Below are 17,488 nucleotides of genomic sequence, written 5' to 3'. Positions count from 1 at the left end.
TCTCAGCTGAAAAGCCCAGCTCTGCTGATGAAATAAGGTCACTATGCCCAAACTCCAGAAATAAAATGTAAATATTTGCTTGATGATCAAGATGTTGCTGTCAGCATCAAAGATACGCATGGCATGCCATGTACCTTCTTCCAGTGAGATGAATCTGATTTGCAAACTCTTGGAACTGTCCATGTGAGCAAAGATACCTGTACAAAAATCAAAGAAGTAGGAGGCAAAAGTAGACCAGACAAGAGAATGAACTATTAAAATAAGATGTTCCTTTTCCCTCTCCCTCCCATTTAACTAATCCTATAGGACTGAAGGGAAGGCTATAGTTAAAACAACAACAAAAAAATCTTACTAGTTTCTTTTTGCAAACATCTTAAACATGAAACAGACATCAATGTTTCCTTTCAGTCTGTGGCTCTAGGAAGTGGTGAATAGTTAAACATTAGCCCTGCCAAAAAAAAAAAAAAAAAAAGACAAAAAGACAAATGGTTAGTATCACACTGGTGCGCCTCAGCCTCTGGCAGTAACTGCTGAATGTGTTAACTATTGCAGCAACGTGTGTGTCCCTGTGATATGATGTGCTGAGCAGGGATACTAATGTTAACTCTTGATGTGTTCTGGAAATGATACAGCGGTCCAAGTGTGGCATGGTGCCTGAACTGCTTTGCCTTGTACTTTCAGGATGGTTATATTAAACTTGCTGTGTTCAGCATCAATATGCCTGCAGTGCTTCCAGGTGCTGAGCTAAGTAATATTGAGCTAAGCTGGGCATCCCTAAACTGTACTGGGACTCTTTTATATCTCCTCATCCTCCCAGTCCAAATTCTCTTGCTCTGCCTAGGATGTTTTGTCATTCATCCTGTCTAAATATTTTGTGATTCTTCATTGATGGGAGTTTCAGTGATGATCAGATCCCTCCAAACCCTGCTGAACAGCTGAGTGTAGAGAATGAAAGCAATATGAGGAATGAGCTTGGGGAGGGGAATGTTACAAGAAGATAATAAGAAGATGCTGAATGTTTTTTTTTTTTGTTTGTTTTTGTTTTTTAACATTTCTTTCTTCTACCTCTGTTCTAGGGAACAGAGAAATTTAGCCCTCCTTTTGTGGCATTCTTTAGAGTACAATACTATGTAGAAAATGGAAGGGTGATAAGGTAAGTTCCCTTCTGCAGTAATTAACTATGTTTTAAATTATTCACTGTATTCTTAAAAGCAGGAAAAATCATGGTTCTTTTGATGAGCTCATCTCTGTTTCTGAGAACCCAAAAAGAAGTCTATTGAAATTTGCCAAAATGGTTCTGCCAGTATATTTTCCCCTGGAAAATAAACAAAATAAAACAGGAGTCAAGTGATGTGTCTTAACTAGTTGTTTAGGGTTTTATTTTCTCTGCTATACATTGTTTGGAACCTATCTTTTTTTAATTTTGCATTTAAGTAACTTGAAAGCTGAAGTTATTGGCTACTACTGGTTTAGCAGAGAGAAATTCCATGTTTGTTGTCTTCATACTTACTCTTTTTGTTTGAGTCTAGCTGTTTCTTCTCTATGCTACCCACAATGAATATGGCAGCTTGATTTTTTTTTTTTAAGGTCATCCCAGATGATCTCAGTGCTGCCATGAATATTTTCACCCCCATACACGCCCCTTGTCATTCCTAGGGGAATTCTGAACATTTCCTTATCTGTGTCTAGAGAACAGCTTGAATGGTGACAGTATTGAAATACACTTAATCTTTTAGTTGCATCTACAGCTTGGCAATCATCGAATGAATATACCAAAGTCGCTATCTGTGCTGCAGAACACTTTGTAATATTTTTGGTTCTTTCTTTTGTATCTGAGCAGTGCTCTGTGTAATCTACTTCTGGAAGTGAATGGATTCTTGGAAGTGGACAAAAGAAGTGATTTCATAAGTTAGGATTTTGTATTTGAGTGGGATCCATTCACGTGGAATATGGATTGCACTCAAAACGCAATCACTCTTGCTGCACCATGCAGAACAAATGATGAGTGAGTTAAAAATGAACACCTGACATCTTTTGTTTGTATCAGCACTACTAGTGTGTCTGTGACTCCAGGGCAGGGCAAGAGCTGCAAGTGTTCAGGTGGATTAAAATAAAGCATAGTCTTTGCTTAATATTTTGGCATTTGTCCTCATCTAGAAGAAAGCTTGTTGGTTCTTTGTTTTTTTCTCTTCTCCATGGTCTTTCTTTTTGGATGCAGGGAAGTTTTCTGTAGTCTGTTTCGCTGTTAGGTGTTTTTATTTTGTTCATTTTATTTTTGGTGCAAAGACAGCAAAGCCTAGCGTTCTCTCACCCCCTACATACTCGCACTCATTTGCACTAATAACTCAATTGGAGAGGTGTGTGGAGCCATACAGAATTAGGTATGTGGCCCCCTTCAAGCTACATACACATGCTTTTACAAGCAGGCTGTAGTGTCCAGCATTTCATTCATACGAACCTGTCAGGGGCCTGCTTTCCTTGTACTCTCATAATGGGGTGTATGTGCATTATTAATGGCATGCACTAGTTAGCGGTATCAGACTATCCCTGGTTAGCGGCTTGAGGAAAAGGACAGAAACATACCCAAGACTCCTACCTCTATTGATCCACCTTGCAGGAACTAGCTATTGAAAAGCACCTTGAGCCTAAGGCAAGGTGAAATGAAAAAGCAGTGCCAGGTTTGGAGGGGAAAGAAATGCAGGTGTGTCAGAAACAAGACTAGGATTCAAGATGGTTGATTCTCCTGACTGTGCTACAGGCTTTCTAGAAAAATAAAAGCTCTTGATAGAGCCAGTCTCTGAAACAGATGTGATATGATTATCTTTCATCTACTCTACCCCATAACTACTTGGATCTTACGCTTCTTAAGACAGAGGGTATCATTTCCCATGTCTGTGCAGAGCCTAGAGTGAGAAGACATTGATCTTGGCTTGGGGCTCCCTAAATATGCTTAACTGTATCATAGTGACATTGGCATGCATCAGGATGCTAAAGTTTAATCACTCCTCTTGCATGTATTTGAGAGACCTTTTCTGAGCTTGACCTTTTTTTCTCTTGCTTGAACAAACCTGCCTCTGTATCTTGCAGTGACAAGGTGGCAAGGCAGCTCTACTACTGCCATCTCAAGGAGAAAGTCCTGAGGTCTCGGTGCAACCACAAAGAAGAAATCTACTTCTTGCTGGCTGCCTACAGCTTACAGGCAGACTTGGGAAATTATAAGGAGGAAGTCCATGCTGGCAAATATTTTGAACCTCAGGCTTATTTCCCACAATGGGTAAGTCTGGGGGGATCTTTCTGTCAGTAGTTCGTGTAGACAGCAAGAGCTATGGCAAGGTGATACCCCTAATTGTAGCCATGTGACTTTCTTGGGTTTCCACTACAAAGAATGGACAGAGTGGGCACAGCTTTGCCCTGATTCTCACTCAGAAGCTATATCCCTCTCCCTGTTCACAGGATATAGCCGCCCAATCCTCCTGGGCTCCTTGAGAACAAGGTTGGTGGTGTGTGTTCTTCCTCACTGAGGAAATGTGTTGATGTCAAATGAATGACCCTGACAGCATAGCTGTTTTTGTTTAAATTTCTGTGGCTTAAATGGTTGTCTCTCTGATACACTATCACAAAAAGATCTGCAGAACCTAAGATCTATGGAAAACTTCAGGGCCCTGAAGTTAAGTAGATTTCTCTTTGGTCTTCGTTCTTTAATGTTTGCTTCTTAGATGGCTAGATCCAAACCCTAGGGGCTATTACTGCCTTACAGTATATTTGGTGCTTGCTTTGCCATTCATCTAGGGCCCAATTGTAGTAAGAGAAAAAGGAAGGGCCTGGAAATACTTGTTTATAACCATGTGCATGTTGGTGTGTGCCCTTTGAAGTGGCAAACAGCTTAGAGGGCCAAGAGTTGGTTTAGTCACTGAACCAAAGCAAGTTAGCTGTGAATCAAGAGTTTAAAAAAGTAATCTTTCAGAACAGATTGCTTGCAAAGAATTCTCTTTTGTGTTGAAAAGGTCAAGAAGACTGTCCATAAGCACTTCAGTGACCATAAAAATAGAATGGAAATCTAGGTTTGTTATGGATGTGAGAACAGTGGTCACCCCTCAATGTCATCTGCTGGTGAAGAATGTTTCACAGAAACAAGACAGACCATCCTGTGACCCAACTTAGCTTTGCAGCTCTTTGCTTTGCTCTGACAGCTGATGGTAGCCCAGCTGGGGCCTTGGGATAGCTGCTAAAAAGCCTGAATTCCTCTGGTGATTTGATCAGTGTCCCTGGGCAGGTCAGTTCTGCCCTATGAGGCAGTACTGTCCCCCAGCTCCAGGGAGAAAGTTCAGAGCAGTAGACAGGGGCTGTGTCAGGGAGACAAGGCTGGTCTTTTACTTGAGTTTTAGCCTGCCTGACTTACTATGCAAAAATTCTCTCTCAGACAACAGACCTTCTTCCCATGCCTTTCCTAGCTCTCAGGTGCCTGGCATTAGGTAGCTTACAAAGGGCTGGAAGAGAGCAGTGTAATATGCACTGTTTATGGGGCAGTTAAAAATCTTATCACAAAGCATTGCTCATCTGGCAAACATTGCAAACACCAAGGCAGAGCCCATCTCACCTGCACTGAGCCACAGCCCTAGGCAAATATGGGAGTGATTTATCATTACAAAGAGTAAAATCTGGCAGTCATGGGGACGCTTCTCTCCCTGCCCCCAGGCTCCAGTGGGGAGACACTACGTGATCTCCTTCACAACACCAACACGTGCTTTAGATCATTTAGCCGAAGGCTGCCACAACCCCTGTGCGAGTAAGAAGAGGCAATACTGCTCCAAAGTGAGCAACTCGGCTTTGAACTGTAGAGTTGGTGCTTCTGTTTGTGCTGACGTTGCACAGCTGATTGCATCGATGTTCTTAACAGAGCCCAGCCTTCCTTGTGGGAGGATAACTAACCACGTGAGTTGGCATGCAGAGAAGTGCAGAGATGTTACAGGGTAGAGTAAGCAACTGGCTTAAGTTAAAATGGAAGTGGGAACTGATTGATGAGGTCTTGAGAGTTTCAGGCCAGGACAGACTGCTCTTGGCAGGATGTTTCTTAGATACATGATGGAATCTAGTTTTAAATGTCCTGAATTATGGGGGCAGCTTATGAATAGAATCCAGCCAAAATCACACTTGTCCCACTGCTGCTCCCAGCCTAGAAGGGGCCACTGGTGCAGGAGGAGCCTGGGCTGCACTGTAGCATTGTAGAGGGCACATGCAGCCGAACATGGGGACTGGGTGCTCACAGGACAAGAGCTAAAGGTCCTGTGCAGGATTCCCTGCTACTTAATGAAGTCCTGTGTCTGCCAACCACTCCAGATGTGTACAAAATATCTTGAGGTAGTGTTTTTGTCCCCCTTGAGGATGAAAATGATAAACAAGCCTAATGTGTTTCTGATCTTAAAAACAAATCCCTAACCACCTTTCTGCAGCGTTTGGAGATGCTGCTGCTGATTGTGTCGGCATTCAGAGCAGTGTTATCTTCCCATAAGCCTTTAAGTTTAAGAATAAAGTGAGCTGACACAATCCTCATAGTCTGTCTGCTATGATTTTGCTATCTAGGAGTCTGTCTGGAGACATCGATACCATTTGGGCTGCTTTAAATGCTTTCTCTCCAGGGAGGTAGAGGTGAACCTGAACTTATTGAGTGAACATAGGAACCTCCTCCAGTCTAGCCCTTGCTGTTGATCACAGCTACCTCCCAGGGGATTATTGAAGAGTTACTGACTTGTTTGTTTCCCTTGTGGTTTAGATAATTGCAAAGAGGGGGAGTGACTACATCTTGAAACATGCCCCAGAGATGCACCGAGAACAGCAAGGTCTGACTGCTAAAGAAGCTGTGCTGAAGTTCATTAAGGAGTCCTGCTTGTTGGAAGATGTGCCTGTCCACTTCTACAGGCTGCAGAAGGTTTACAAAAAAAAAAAAAAAAAAAAAAAAAAAAAAAAAAAAAAAGCCTCATTTTAAGCTTCTCCCCCACTTTTTAAATGGGTGCACTGTTGTATTTTTCACTTTCTGTGTTTGAGGGATTGTTGCCTCTAGTGCTGAGAGGTCAAATGAGTATAAAATTTTCAGCTTTTTCTTACTCAGGCTTACTTAATGCACTTTATTTTTATGTGCTAAGAGAGTTTAGGTCTAGAAATAGGACTAAAGAGATGTTTTTTGTTTCACTTAGGTGAGTGAAACCTGCTCATGCAATTGCAATTTGCATGGAACTTTTCCCAAAAGGAGATAGTCTGTTTCATTAGACTTACAATTAAGCTCTTCAGCTGTTCATATTTAGTCAGAATATTGTCTGGGAGGTATCCCTATCTGTATCCTTTGATCAGATCTAAAAACTCAAGTTATTACAGAAACGCAGAGAAGAGTCTCATGTTCTCTGGAGGAAATAAGTTCCAGTTTGGTCTGTAATCCAGTGTTAGTTTAAATTCCTCACAAACTATAGCCTCCTACCTATCCTTTGTCCTCTCTGTTTTGATACTAATGCTATTAATGATACAGTCATAAGAGAGTGTGAGTTACACTAGGAGGCTATAAGAAATCCAGCTGGCAGGACTTAATACAGTTTGTCTGAAGGTACTGGGGGCATGAAATTGGTTGCCCTTAATATCCAGATTCTGACTTGAACTTATTTTATGCATTGTTAATTCCTTCATGTGCTGTTCAATTCACAGAGTGCTTCTACCTCCTCTCTAGCATGCAGGAATCTCATGGTTAGATATCTTGCTTCTAGATGATACCTGGGTCACAAATGCAGAGGCACTGATGTGAAGGCTTGAGTGCCAGTGTTTTGGCTTCCCTAAGGTTTCAAGAGCTGTCACCTTTTGTTTCAAGCTATGCTCATATCTGCTACTGAGGTTGTGAACTCTGAAAGAAAACACTGACTGCCCTGCGCCCTGTGTTTTTCCTCCAGATCAAGTGTTGATTTATGAAAGCTCTTTGCCTTTAGAAGACAAACTATTTCTTAGTCACTTTAAACTGGAGTTCTACTGGATATGGGTAGTAGTCAATAGGGGGAAGAAAGCAAAGTAAATGTGATGGCTTGGCAAGCCAGATGAGGAAAGTTCCAGTGTTTGAGGTCTGTGACTCCAGAACTTGTTCCTCAACAATTTTCTTCCTCCTTTTCCTCCTGCCTTGGCAGCAGAGAAAGACGGAGTGAACTAGTTTGGGTGTTTTTTTTCTTTGTTCATTTTTTGGTCTTTAAGCAAAAAAAATCTCATCAGAGAGCAATTACATTATAGCAAGATACAACATGAGGAAAAACAAGTCAGTATTCCAATTAAGCCTTGAACGTTTAAAACCATCTGCTGCCTACACTGAGACCAAAAGGTTAGAAAGAATGTCCCTGTAACTGTGGGCACTGGGCATTGATTATCTTCCTCCTGGCCAGTATTACATCTGTAGTCCAGCAAGCACCTAAATGGGGATGGGGGTGCTGTGGCAAGGGAAGGGGACAGAGATCCCTTCTGTTTTGGGCTCTCTGTGACCTGGAGAACCATGTGTGTTCATAGGGATAGCAGAGGCAGCACATGGCAATAAGAGGGAATCAATTGCAAATTACCTCTGAGAAGCAGTAACTGTCCATGCACTCAAATGACTGAAGCTACAGGATTCTCTGTCCAGGGCAGTCTGGAGTGTTGGGTGTTTGCTGTTGGTAAAATGCTCAAGACTTGCAACATGGCAGGATTCGTAGCTGTTTTTTATTGCAGAGAATTTTTCAAAGGCCAACAAGGCAATGTGCTTTTTAGAAGCACAATAAAAAGTAAATGAGCAGGATGAAAATGCTAATGACATTTGCCTGGTGAGCAGTCCTGCTACCTCTGATGCAGTAGGTGCAGAACAGGAGTGTAGTCTTTGTAGATTAACCTTTGACTCCAGGCTCTTCTGTTCTCTTAGGATAAGAAGGAGGACCGCCCGACAGTTATCCTGGGCCTGACCCTTAGAGGAATGCACATCTATCAGGTAACAGACTGCCATGAAAGCCTTCTGGTATAGCGTTTAACTCTGTGCAGCCCCCCCAGGCACAGCTTCACTGCCTGGCTCTGCATATCTCATATTCCTGATTATTTGCAAATTCTTTGCACATCGCTGACTCTACCCTGTACCTGTCAATCCATGTGTCACTCTGAGTTTGATGTGTTGCAGGAGGTGAATCATGTTCGTCAGCTCCTCTATGACTTTCCCTGGTCACACATTGGGAAGCTAGCATTTCTAGTGAGTATGACGGAATGGAGGCCATCTGGCACTGGGCTATCAACCTGGGACCTGGCAAGCCTGTTGGCCTACCCAATTGCCTTGTTGAGTCCTGTTACTAGTATGCATAAGATTGCAACTATCTGTTAGTTATGTGACTGAAAACATGTTCTTGTTCACTGTTCTTGTATCTCTCTTCTTTATGCAGGGGAAAAAATTTGAGATCCAGCCAGATGGTTTGCCCTCTGCACGGAAATTGGTTTACTACACAGGTTGCCCCTTTAGGTCACGGCACTTGCTGCAGCTCCTCAGCAATAGCCACCGGCTCTTTCTGAATATCCAGCCGGTGTTGAAGCAAATCCAAAAACTGGAGGAGGCTGAAGGTATGTGACAGGAGAGCAGATGACTTCTGATAAGGGTAAGAGTATGGCATGTTAGTGTTTCTGCTGTGGCTTCACAGTAGCTGCTCTCTAATTGGTATTTCTGCCTTAACAGAAGACATTGAGAAGAATAGAAGACCTGTTTGTTTCAAGTCAATTAGTGGGAAGTGGTTTTGGTCTCACCTTGCTAGATTGTGATCAGAAAATGCGTTGTGTGAGCAGTGAAGGGGGAATTTTTCCCTTTAAGAGGAGGTCTCTGCTCTTTGGGCTGTCAGGTTTTGCACATTTGACACATGCCTCTGAGGTAAAGTAATCTTGAATAAAAAGCTTTCAGTTGGGATAAGATCTTCCTTTGTTCAAGGAGCAGTACAAGTTGTGAGCTTGTGTCTTAATTTTTTTTTAGTGTCCCATTACTAAACAGTTTTTGCAGTTTAGTCTATAATGTCCACTAGTTAGGAGCTGCAGGTGCCAGGAGTAATCTGAGAGGAGATAAAGGCTCCTAGAACTTATCTTCTCTGGTGGAGTCCCATCTCTGTAGGGATGATGCTTGAACTCTGAGAGTCCCTGGTATCCTTCTAGGAAGACTTCAGTCATTTTATCCCCTCCCTGCTTGTTTCTTTCCATTTTTATCCTCTGTGGGGCCTTGGGTCTCAAACTTCTCAGCCTGCCTCTCCCCATGTCTGTTTCTGAATGCATTGTATAGGCCCTTGCTTGGAGGATTTCTCTTTTTTTTTTAATAGCCTTCTTCTGAGTGCTTTTTGCTCCAGTTCTTTCCTGGCTGCTGTTCCCTGCATTCTCCATTAATGGATTCTCTACATTCTGTGGGGTTTATAAGACTTCTATCAGTAGCTTTACATCTATCAGGAAGCAGAAGTCAGTAGAAGTCAGCCAGTCATTCCTCTTGTGTGAGGACTTAGCCTTGTTCCATCCAACAACAAGTCAGGAAGAAACTCCTGTTATTGTCAGGAAGAAGTTCAAAACTTTTACACTGTTTCAAAGGCCTCTTTTTGCTGATTCCCTCTAGTCCCTTCTGGTTCCAGACAATAAAATGGCAGTACTTGGGCAAAAAATGCAACTAAAGAGCTGCAGTATTTAAAATGCTGTTTTTTAAAAATGTTCAGAGTCAAAATGAGATCTACCTTTTTTTCTTACTTGGTATATATCCTGTCAGCTAGCTAACTGCTATTTTGTTCCCTTTCTGTAATAGCCTCCTTAAGGCTATCCTGTGTGAGCACTCATTCCTCTTAGTCGAGTGGACATTTAAACATTCAGTCTTTCTTCTTTAATAGATAGATTCCCGTCTTGATGGAAGACTGAGGCATTGCAGATAGTGAGTCTTCCCTGGACTTGTACTAGAGCTGTTGCCTGACTTTGGCATTTTGAACTCCTCTTTCCTTACCAAACACTATTTCAGGAGAACTCTGCAAATATTTATTGTCTGCAGTGGGTCAGCACCTAAGTACAGGTCTTGCAACATTGTGGTAACACCTGGGGACATGATTCAGTGGCCCAAACAGAAGCATTCAACATGCCCTGGAGCATTTTTCTCTGCCTTCTGGCTCCAGCTTTAGGGTGGGACAATTTTTTTTTCCTGCAGTGTGTCTGACAGTGTCTCATGGATTTCTTGGCCACCCTTAGCACACCTCTCTTTAGGTAACACATACCAGCCCTGGAAGAAGTGATCAGTAAGTGCTGATCATGGGGATCCTGTTCTTGGCTGTCTCTACATATTGATGACTGTTTTGAGGAAGAGTCAATGTACTGTGTTTTAAACACTGAACACTTAGGTTATGCAGGTAGATCGAGTCTTTTCCTTTATTCTGTAAGCTAATATTTTCTGTACCATAACCATCTATACCTGCCTGTTCTAATTCATGAGATACTGGCCTTGCTTTATCTATGACTAACTGTAATTGTTATACCTAGATGCCCAGCTGGCTATCTGTTGAGCAAACAGAATGCAAAACTCTGTTCAGTAGCTGCAGTAATTTTCTTCTTTGCCAAGTTTTGCCAGTCTCAGAACTTACTGATTAATTTTTGCTACCATTCCTTCTGTCTTGCTTAGCTTCCCCTGGTTTCTTATGTCTGTCTTTCTCAGAGAAGAAGCGCTACCGGGAGTCCTACATCAGTGACACGCTAGACATGGACCTGGACCCTTCTGATAAGAACTCGCATGGCAGCGGGAGCAGTGGAGATAGCCGGAGGGATAACCGTCTCTCACGCCAGTCCACAGGGAGTCATGGCAGCTCTCACACATCTGGCATTGAGGCTGACTCAAGGCACCGGATATCTGTGGAAATGTCAGTGGATGAGCCCTTCAGCATTGATAGGATACATAGGAAAGAAAAATCCTGCAGCTCGACCATCAGCTATGGTAGCTCTGGCATTGACAGTGGCAGCAAAGGGAGGGCTGAAGATGACTCTCAAGATGATGGTAAGGAATTGGGAGATGTGGAGCAACTTTTACGCATGCAGTTGTCTTCCCCTGCAGGAGAATGGGGAGTAAGAGAATATGAAGCAGCTTGGAGCAGAAGGGTAATGCTAATCCTTCTCCTGTGCCTCTTTCCTACTACAGAGCTTGAGCTGGCAGTAGATGAGCCTTTAGAGGGAGAACAGTTAGAGGAGGCCCCTGTGGGAGAATCTGTTGATTCCCTTCATCTAGATGCTACTAGCTGCCAAGGTAAGATGGCTTTCTGCTACTACTCAGTGATTTTTCTTAGGCTGTAGCTATAAGGAGATGCATTTGGCAAGCTAGGCATGATCTGAGAGATCTAAGAAAGCTCTATCTTCACTGCCCTACTGCAACAGGATTTCAAGCCAGCTCTTCCTGAGTTGAAGGCTTGTACTCTATACTGTGCAGTGCTCCTCTCCTGTTTGCTCCTTAAGGTCTCCCTTCTCAAAATTTACCAAGTTTACTTTATTTGTGTTCAGTTAATGACAAAAGGAAAACTGAGGCAGACTTTTTGTAGTAAAGGAATTTAATTAAAAATCTTATATACCACAAAGCAGCTAAAGGGTTCAACAACAGGTTAACGGGCCAGGCACGGGAATTAACAGGTGAAGTTCTGTGGCTCATGTTATAGGGAAGGCTAGACATTAGGCTCAGACAGAAGCTGTCTGGTCTTACAGCATGTGAATGACATGTAGCCCTTCTGGCAGAGCAAGATGAGTAAATATGGGCAAGTTGGTGAAAAGCTGTGGTTTTGGGGGAGGGTGGAGTTTAACATTGATCCTTAAGGGCAAAGAAGCACCTCTGAGCCAAACTCAGAGCATTGGGGGTACTTACTCATGTATAGTTATATTAATAGAATAGCACTGCTTGAATGTAGCCAGTAATGCAGCCCTTCCTACAGTAGCCAGTAAAAACTCAAACCTATAGTTGCCTTTGTTTCCTCCCTTTTCTTTGCAGCTATTAATCAGGAGTCACTATCTGTGGTGCAGGTCACGCTAATAAAGATGAGAGGCCAAAGTGTGGAATCCCTTCATCAGGTAAGGAGAAATGTTTGACAGGAGGGTTTGTGTGTGGACATTTAACCAGCTTCTAGTGTAATAGAGACAGCTGTAAATCAGGTGAACTTGGTTGGTCTGGATTTAACTGATTTGAATAGCGTAACTGAAAACAGCTGTTTGCCAGCTATTCCTATCAGGGATAGGATGACAGCAGCATTTGGGTCCAGAATAGTATGAAGAGGTTTGGAGTGATCAACGTGGAAATCTTGCAAGCCAGTTATTATATCCCTTAGGCTTCCAGAGAGGAAATGATGAGTAAGCCACTTATACATTTTCAGTGCAACATAGAGCCAAGACCATCCATGCAGTCTGGATGTGGGTTCCAAAGTTGATTGTTTTCCTGCCCCTGAAGCTGGAAGCAGCTCACATCTGAGCAAAACTAGACTCTCAAGTTCTAATTACTATCATTTGTATGATTATACTATGTGTGCTGGACTCTTTGTTGTCAACATCTTTTTATCAAACCCGTGAGAAAAGGCAACTATGTATGGTAAAATATGTTATATTATAGGTTGTGTTGTGGAAAAACATTATTTAGCTTTTTTTAAAGGCCAGACATTATTACTTTTCAAAGTGGAGCTGCACTGACAGGGGCAGAAACATTTAAAAATGTCTCCACTGTTTCTTCTGTCACTGAATCCAAATCAGCCTTATCTGCTCAAAGAATTTAAAAATCTGTTCTTCCTTTTCCCCTTTACTCCCACTTCTTTTCTGATCAAGGACTTGAGTCATTCCTTAGGGTATTTTTTTTTCCTTCTCTTTTCATGCCTCCTACTGGACACAATCAAGAATGATAAGGGATTTTCACTTAGCACTTAACAGACTATTTTGGCTTGTAATTGCTGGTTTATTCTTTTCCAAAGATGAAGACTGTGCAATACAAACTCTGAACTTATTTCTGTATTTCAGTGGAAGGACTGAAGTGTGCAAGGCAGAGAGCAAGCATCTTGCTTTTAAAGTGTGTGTTTTAAGTTGTAACTAAACAGTGCAGGATTCTGTTTCTTACCATTGGCCAGTATTCGTGTATGTCTGTTACGAAGTGCACAGTTAGCCAACACAGAGTTTCATCAGAGTGTTTTTTTTAATTCCCATCCAGTGTGCAAGAGTAGTGGGTCTGGGAGGCAGTTTTCTATATTACTTACATAAGTATTTTGGTTTAAATGTCATGTTATTGAAATCAGCCTTAAAACTAGCATTTAAAGCTAATTGTCAAGAGGCAGAACAAGAAAAACTAGCTGGGACATTGGAAATTTATCAGATAGTTAGTAATTCCTCCATAAAGGATAATTCAGTACACCTTGTGTAGAACAATGTCTGCATCTGAGAATTCTGAGTATTCTGAGAATACTGTTGGTTCATTGCTTCTGTTTTCTTCATTTCTGAATAGTGTTATGTAGATGGAACTGTATGTGGCACTTAGTGAATTTTGGATACCTTAATCTGTTCATTTGCATAGTTGCTTTCTGAACTTCTTTCAGCTCATGAGACTTTAATTAACCCATATAGTGTGTTAAAGCACTTGGGATATTTTTTTTGTTTTGTTTTTTAATGTATACATTGCCCATGGGTGCAGCAGACTGCATAATTCTGCCAAGAAGCGTCAGTTCATTAGATGTTACTTCTGTCAGTGTTTAGTCCAATGTATTGGACACTTGAGGATACAGTGTACAAAGATCAGGATCTGGCTCAACATGCAAAGGCAGCTGAGTGCACTTGAGTTCACAGCTTCTTTGTTAAGCCACTATCTTTCAGAAAGCCAAGAGGATGATTTGAAGGAATAGAGGAACAGTTTTGGAAAGATTAAGCATGCACAGCCAGCATCCTTAGGCTGTGTCTGAGCTCATAATTCTTATTTGTGTGTCTCTTACTAAACTGGCAGGTCAGACCGCCCAAAGGCAGGAGCTGCACAGACCAGCACAGCCAGAGTTTGGATGATATCCGCCTTTACAAGCACCAGCATCCACCACTAAGTGCCACGCTGTCTTCAGACACATCTCACAGCTACACGTTTGGCTGCACCCTGGAGGATAAGCTGGCTATCTACGGCTGTGTTTATTCCACAGCGGACTGCAAAACCAAGTCTGCTCTTTATGGGAAGCGATCCATGAACTGCCTCTCCTTGGATCTTCTGGGAGAGGACCAGCTCCCGGAGGAATTTGTAGTGTAATGAGATTGGAGCTCTTCCACATCAGGGAACAGCTCATCATGGAAACAGAAGTGATTATATATACCTCATTAACACATGTGATGTCAGTCTGGTTCTTGCAGGAGATTGTTAACAGCTTTGTTACTCAGCTCCATAATCAGTAAGTGACATCACTTTTGCAGACCTGACTACAGGGCAATTAACTGGAGTGTAGCACTTAATTTGGCATTTGAAGCATCTGTTTAGAAGAAAATGGAAGTAGCCTGCACCATTAGAAGTGACATAACTGATATAAAACCCTCAAATAGTGGACCAGAACTGGTACTGAGTTGTTAAAAAAAAAAAAAAAAAAAATCAAAAAAATATGTCAACAGATTTATCAGAAAGAAATTAAACAGTCCGTGTCAGTTTAGCTTTCTGCCTTTCTCTTATGATCCATTTATGTTAATGCTAGTACACAAATAGACTCGCTGCCTTGAGTTTGTGCTGCCAATGCTGCCAACAGGTGTCAGGCCAGGATATACCCCGAGAATATCGGGAGGTATGTGTATGGAAAAGTCCAGCCTGTTCTCTTTGTAATGAATAGAAGTCACCTGTTTGCTTTACTCGGCACAAGATCTGCTCTGATGTGAGTTTATTTCTAGGTGTTTTTGTTTTGTTTTAAGCATTTGGCCAAATACAGTGTGGGTTATCTGTTTTCTGTTTTTCTATATCCCCCCCCTTTTTTTAATGCAAGAAATAGAACTGTTGTCTCTATAGTACTGCCATGATTAGATTGGTAGGTACATTCTTATAGCCTAGAGGAGACGAGGAAGAGAAGAAAACAAGCGACTTGTCTTCTATTCTCTCAGAAGCAGCCAAGATGACAATGCTAATTGACTGGCTCTTGAAAATGGGAGTGTGACTGGAAAACTTGTCCAAGCATGATCACCCCTTATTTTGAATCATACTTTTTAGGTTGTACTTTATTTTTTATAAATCTATTCCTCAGAATTTTTGTCCTTTGCTTAGGAGGCAAGTACAGGCTGGAAAAAGTCACTTTGGAAAGACAAATCAGGTAGTTATTAGTGACTTTGTCCAATTTAGTCCTGGATAGTGTGTGTGTAAGTGTGGGTGAATGATGCTGTAGGGCCCATGATGGTGGAAGTGTAGTGGGGTTGTGTGTCTAGCCAGGAGAACATGTATGGTGATTTTGAGTCCTATGGGGCTTGCTATGTTGGCTCTCACTGATACAATGATCATTATTGTGCTGTTTAATTAAAGCATTTTATTTGATGCAAAAAACATCTTGTCACCTTCTAAAGGAATAAGAAAGGAATATTTATTTGATTTTTTTTTTTGTTCCCTATCTCCCCCTCTTCTTCTCCCTCCTTCTGCATGTTGATTCCCAGCATTTTTTTTCATTATTCCAAGCAAAGCTAAAAATGCCTTTACAAAATACTGAAGATGTTTTTTCCTGTATCCAAAATAAACTCTCCTAAATGGACACTAAAGGGTTAGACAGCATCTGTCTGCTCATGAACAAGATAGTCTAGCCTCCTGCTACCTGGGGCCTGTTTGGCAGTAGGCTATGGAAAGGGGCATATCCAAGACCCAGGAGGCTGGTAGCTGTGCTGCAGGAAGCAATCTTGTTCTTCCACAGAATGAAACCAGCTGTAGCACTGGATAGATGGGTCTTACTCTGGTGGTGCTCATATTTTAATGAAAAAGCAGGGAATTTTGATGTGACTGCTCTGCTTACCTGTTGCTCTCCCACACATGCTGATATACGTATAATTATTCATGGTTCTGTCAAAAGTCGTTTACTGGGGGGGGGGGGGGGGAAAGGCTTATAGTGGGTATAGCTGTTTAGAAAGCTGTCATAAAACATGAGACATGCTCGCAACCATTCGTGCTTGTTTTCTCAAAGGCAATCATATTCATACCTACTTCAGCCTAACCAGCTTACCTGAAAAGTTTGTTGACATTAATCAGCTTTGTGTTTTTAGTGTTACCAAGCATTAAATGGAATTGGTGAGAATGAGCATGTGTTGGAACTCTGGGTATTTCTATTTCTGCTAAGATGACATAAAAACAGTATTTCTATGTACACTTGAACTCCTGTTCCCACTGTTTTAAAATGCTGTAATGTTAATGTTGCTGGTTTACAAAATATACCAATGCCTAAAAACCAACGTAGTTGGTTCTTGCATGTGCATTCATTGCTTCTGATGCCCATATACTTGGAGGGGGAGGGGGTGTATTTTTTCATGGCTTGTGTGAAAGCTCTCCAAGTTTGACTGTCTTTCATTTGTCTACACAGCTCCCTCCAGTACTATAAATTACATATGTATATGAAGGGGAGACTGGACACTTTTTTGTGTGTAGACTGAAAATGAATTAATATCTTACAAGCACTGTGAATATCTATTATGCAAATTTTTGTATGAAAAAAAAATGTTCCTGGTAGTAATAGATTTTGTTGTCTTCAAAATTAAATCTCTTATTATTTTGGTTCTGATTAGTTTGGTAGAGGATAACATAAACATTTATCAGCTGATGTTAGAAACTAGCTGCCAGTATTTGTACATATTTGTAATATACTCATGGTATAATCACTCTATTTTAATGGTAAACATTCCTCCTTTCCATGAAAGGAATTTCTTGTTTAAAATAAAGTATAATTAATTATGTATACACCTGCAATAAAGTATGGATAGAAAAAGGTAATTGTGTCAATTTTTTTCAGGTGGTTGATGTCAGTGACATCTTTCACTAGAGATATATAGGTTGTGGAAATAAATCTGAGCTCACATATGTTACAATCTAGTAGCAGATTTGGAGTCAAACTATAAGTGCTGTAGGCAGTGGAACAACTCCTTTTTCTCCTTGTGAGTCTCTGTCATGCATTAAAGACCCAGTCTAGCTGGTTGGAGTCAGCAGGAGTGCTAATGGGAGCTGAATCTAAATAAAGTTAGGCTGCTGTGGGGAAAGACAGACACACTTGGGGTTAGTCAAGAAAACAGTATTTGGGCAACTCTGCATGGTATGGAGAGAACCTGGCAGTATCCTCTTTGGGGCTGCATCTGAGGCTGGGCACACTACCCTGTGCTTCAAAATGCTATTGTCTAACATGCCGGCCTAGTATCTGGCACACACAAAAGAAAAAATGTTTTTTTTCAGAATATAAACATATTTTCTTTTTTTTCCAAGTTACACAGCTTGTATTTTCTCAGTGGACAAATCTCTGAAAGAACGCCATAG

General features: G+C 41.5%; 1 protein-coding gene across 3 annotated transcripts in view; it reads left to right on the top strand.

Moving 5' to 3' along the window:
* FRMD1 (FERM domain containing 1) overlaps window positions 1-16,060 on the top strand; it is a 47,226-nt gene extending 31,166 nt beyond the window's left edge. For all 3 annotated transcript variants that reach the window (XM_062572192.1, XM_062572191.1, XM_062572193.1), the window contains 10 exons: window positions 1,077-1,153; window positions 3,088-3,274; window positions 5,771-5,926; window positions 7,913-7,978; window positions 8,162-8,230; window positions 8,418-8,592; window positions 10,688-11,023; window positions 11,165-11,269; window positions 11,999-12,078; window positions 13,979-16,060. In XM_062572192.1, coding sequence (XP_062428176.1) covers window positions 1,077-1,153; window positions 3,088-3,274; window positions 5,771-5,926; window positions 7,913-7,978; window positions 8,162-8,230; window positions 8,418-8,592; window positions 10,688-11,023; window positions 11,165-11,269; window positions 11,999-12,078; window positions 13,979-14,266 — 1,539 coding nt within the window. In that variant the 3' untranslated portion in view covers window positions 14,267-16,060. The remainder of the gene's footprint in view (window positions 1-1,076; window positions 1,154-3,087; window positions 3,275-5,770; window positions 5,927-7,912; window positions 7,979-8,161; window positions 8,231-8,417; window positions 8,593-10,687; window positions 11,024-11,164; window positions 11,270-11,998; window positions 12,079-13,978) is intronic.
* Window positions 16,061-17,488: the final 1,428 nt, after the last annotated feature.

This window comes from Rhea pennata, chromosome 3 (genome assembly GCF_028389875.1).
Source record: "Rhea pennata isolate bPtePen1 chromosome 3, bPtePen1.pri, whole genome shotgun sequence".
Taxonomy (NCBI): domain Eukaryota; kingdom Metazoa; phylum Chordata; class Aves; order Rheiformes; family Rheidae; genus Rhea; species Rhea pennata.
This window is presented reverse-complemented; position numbering and strand designations above follow the sequence as displayed.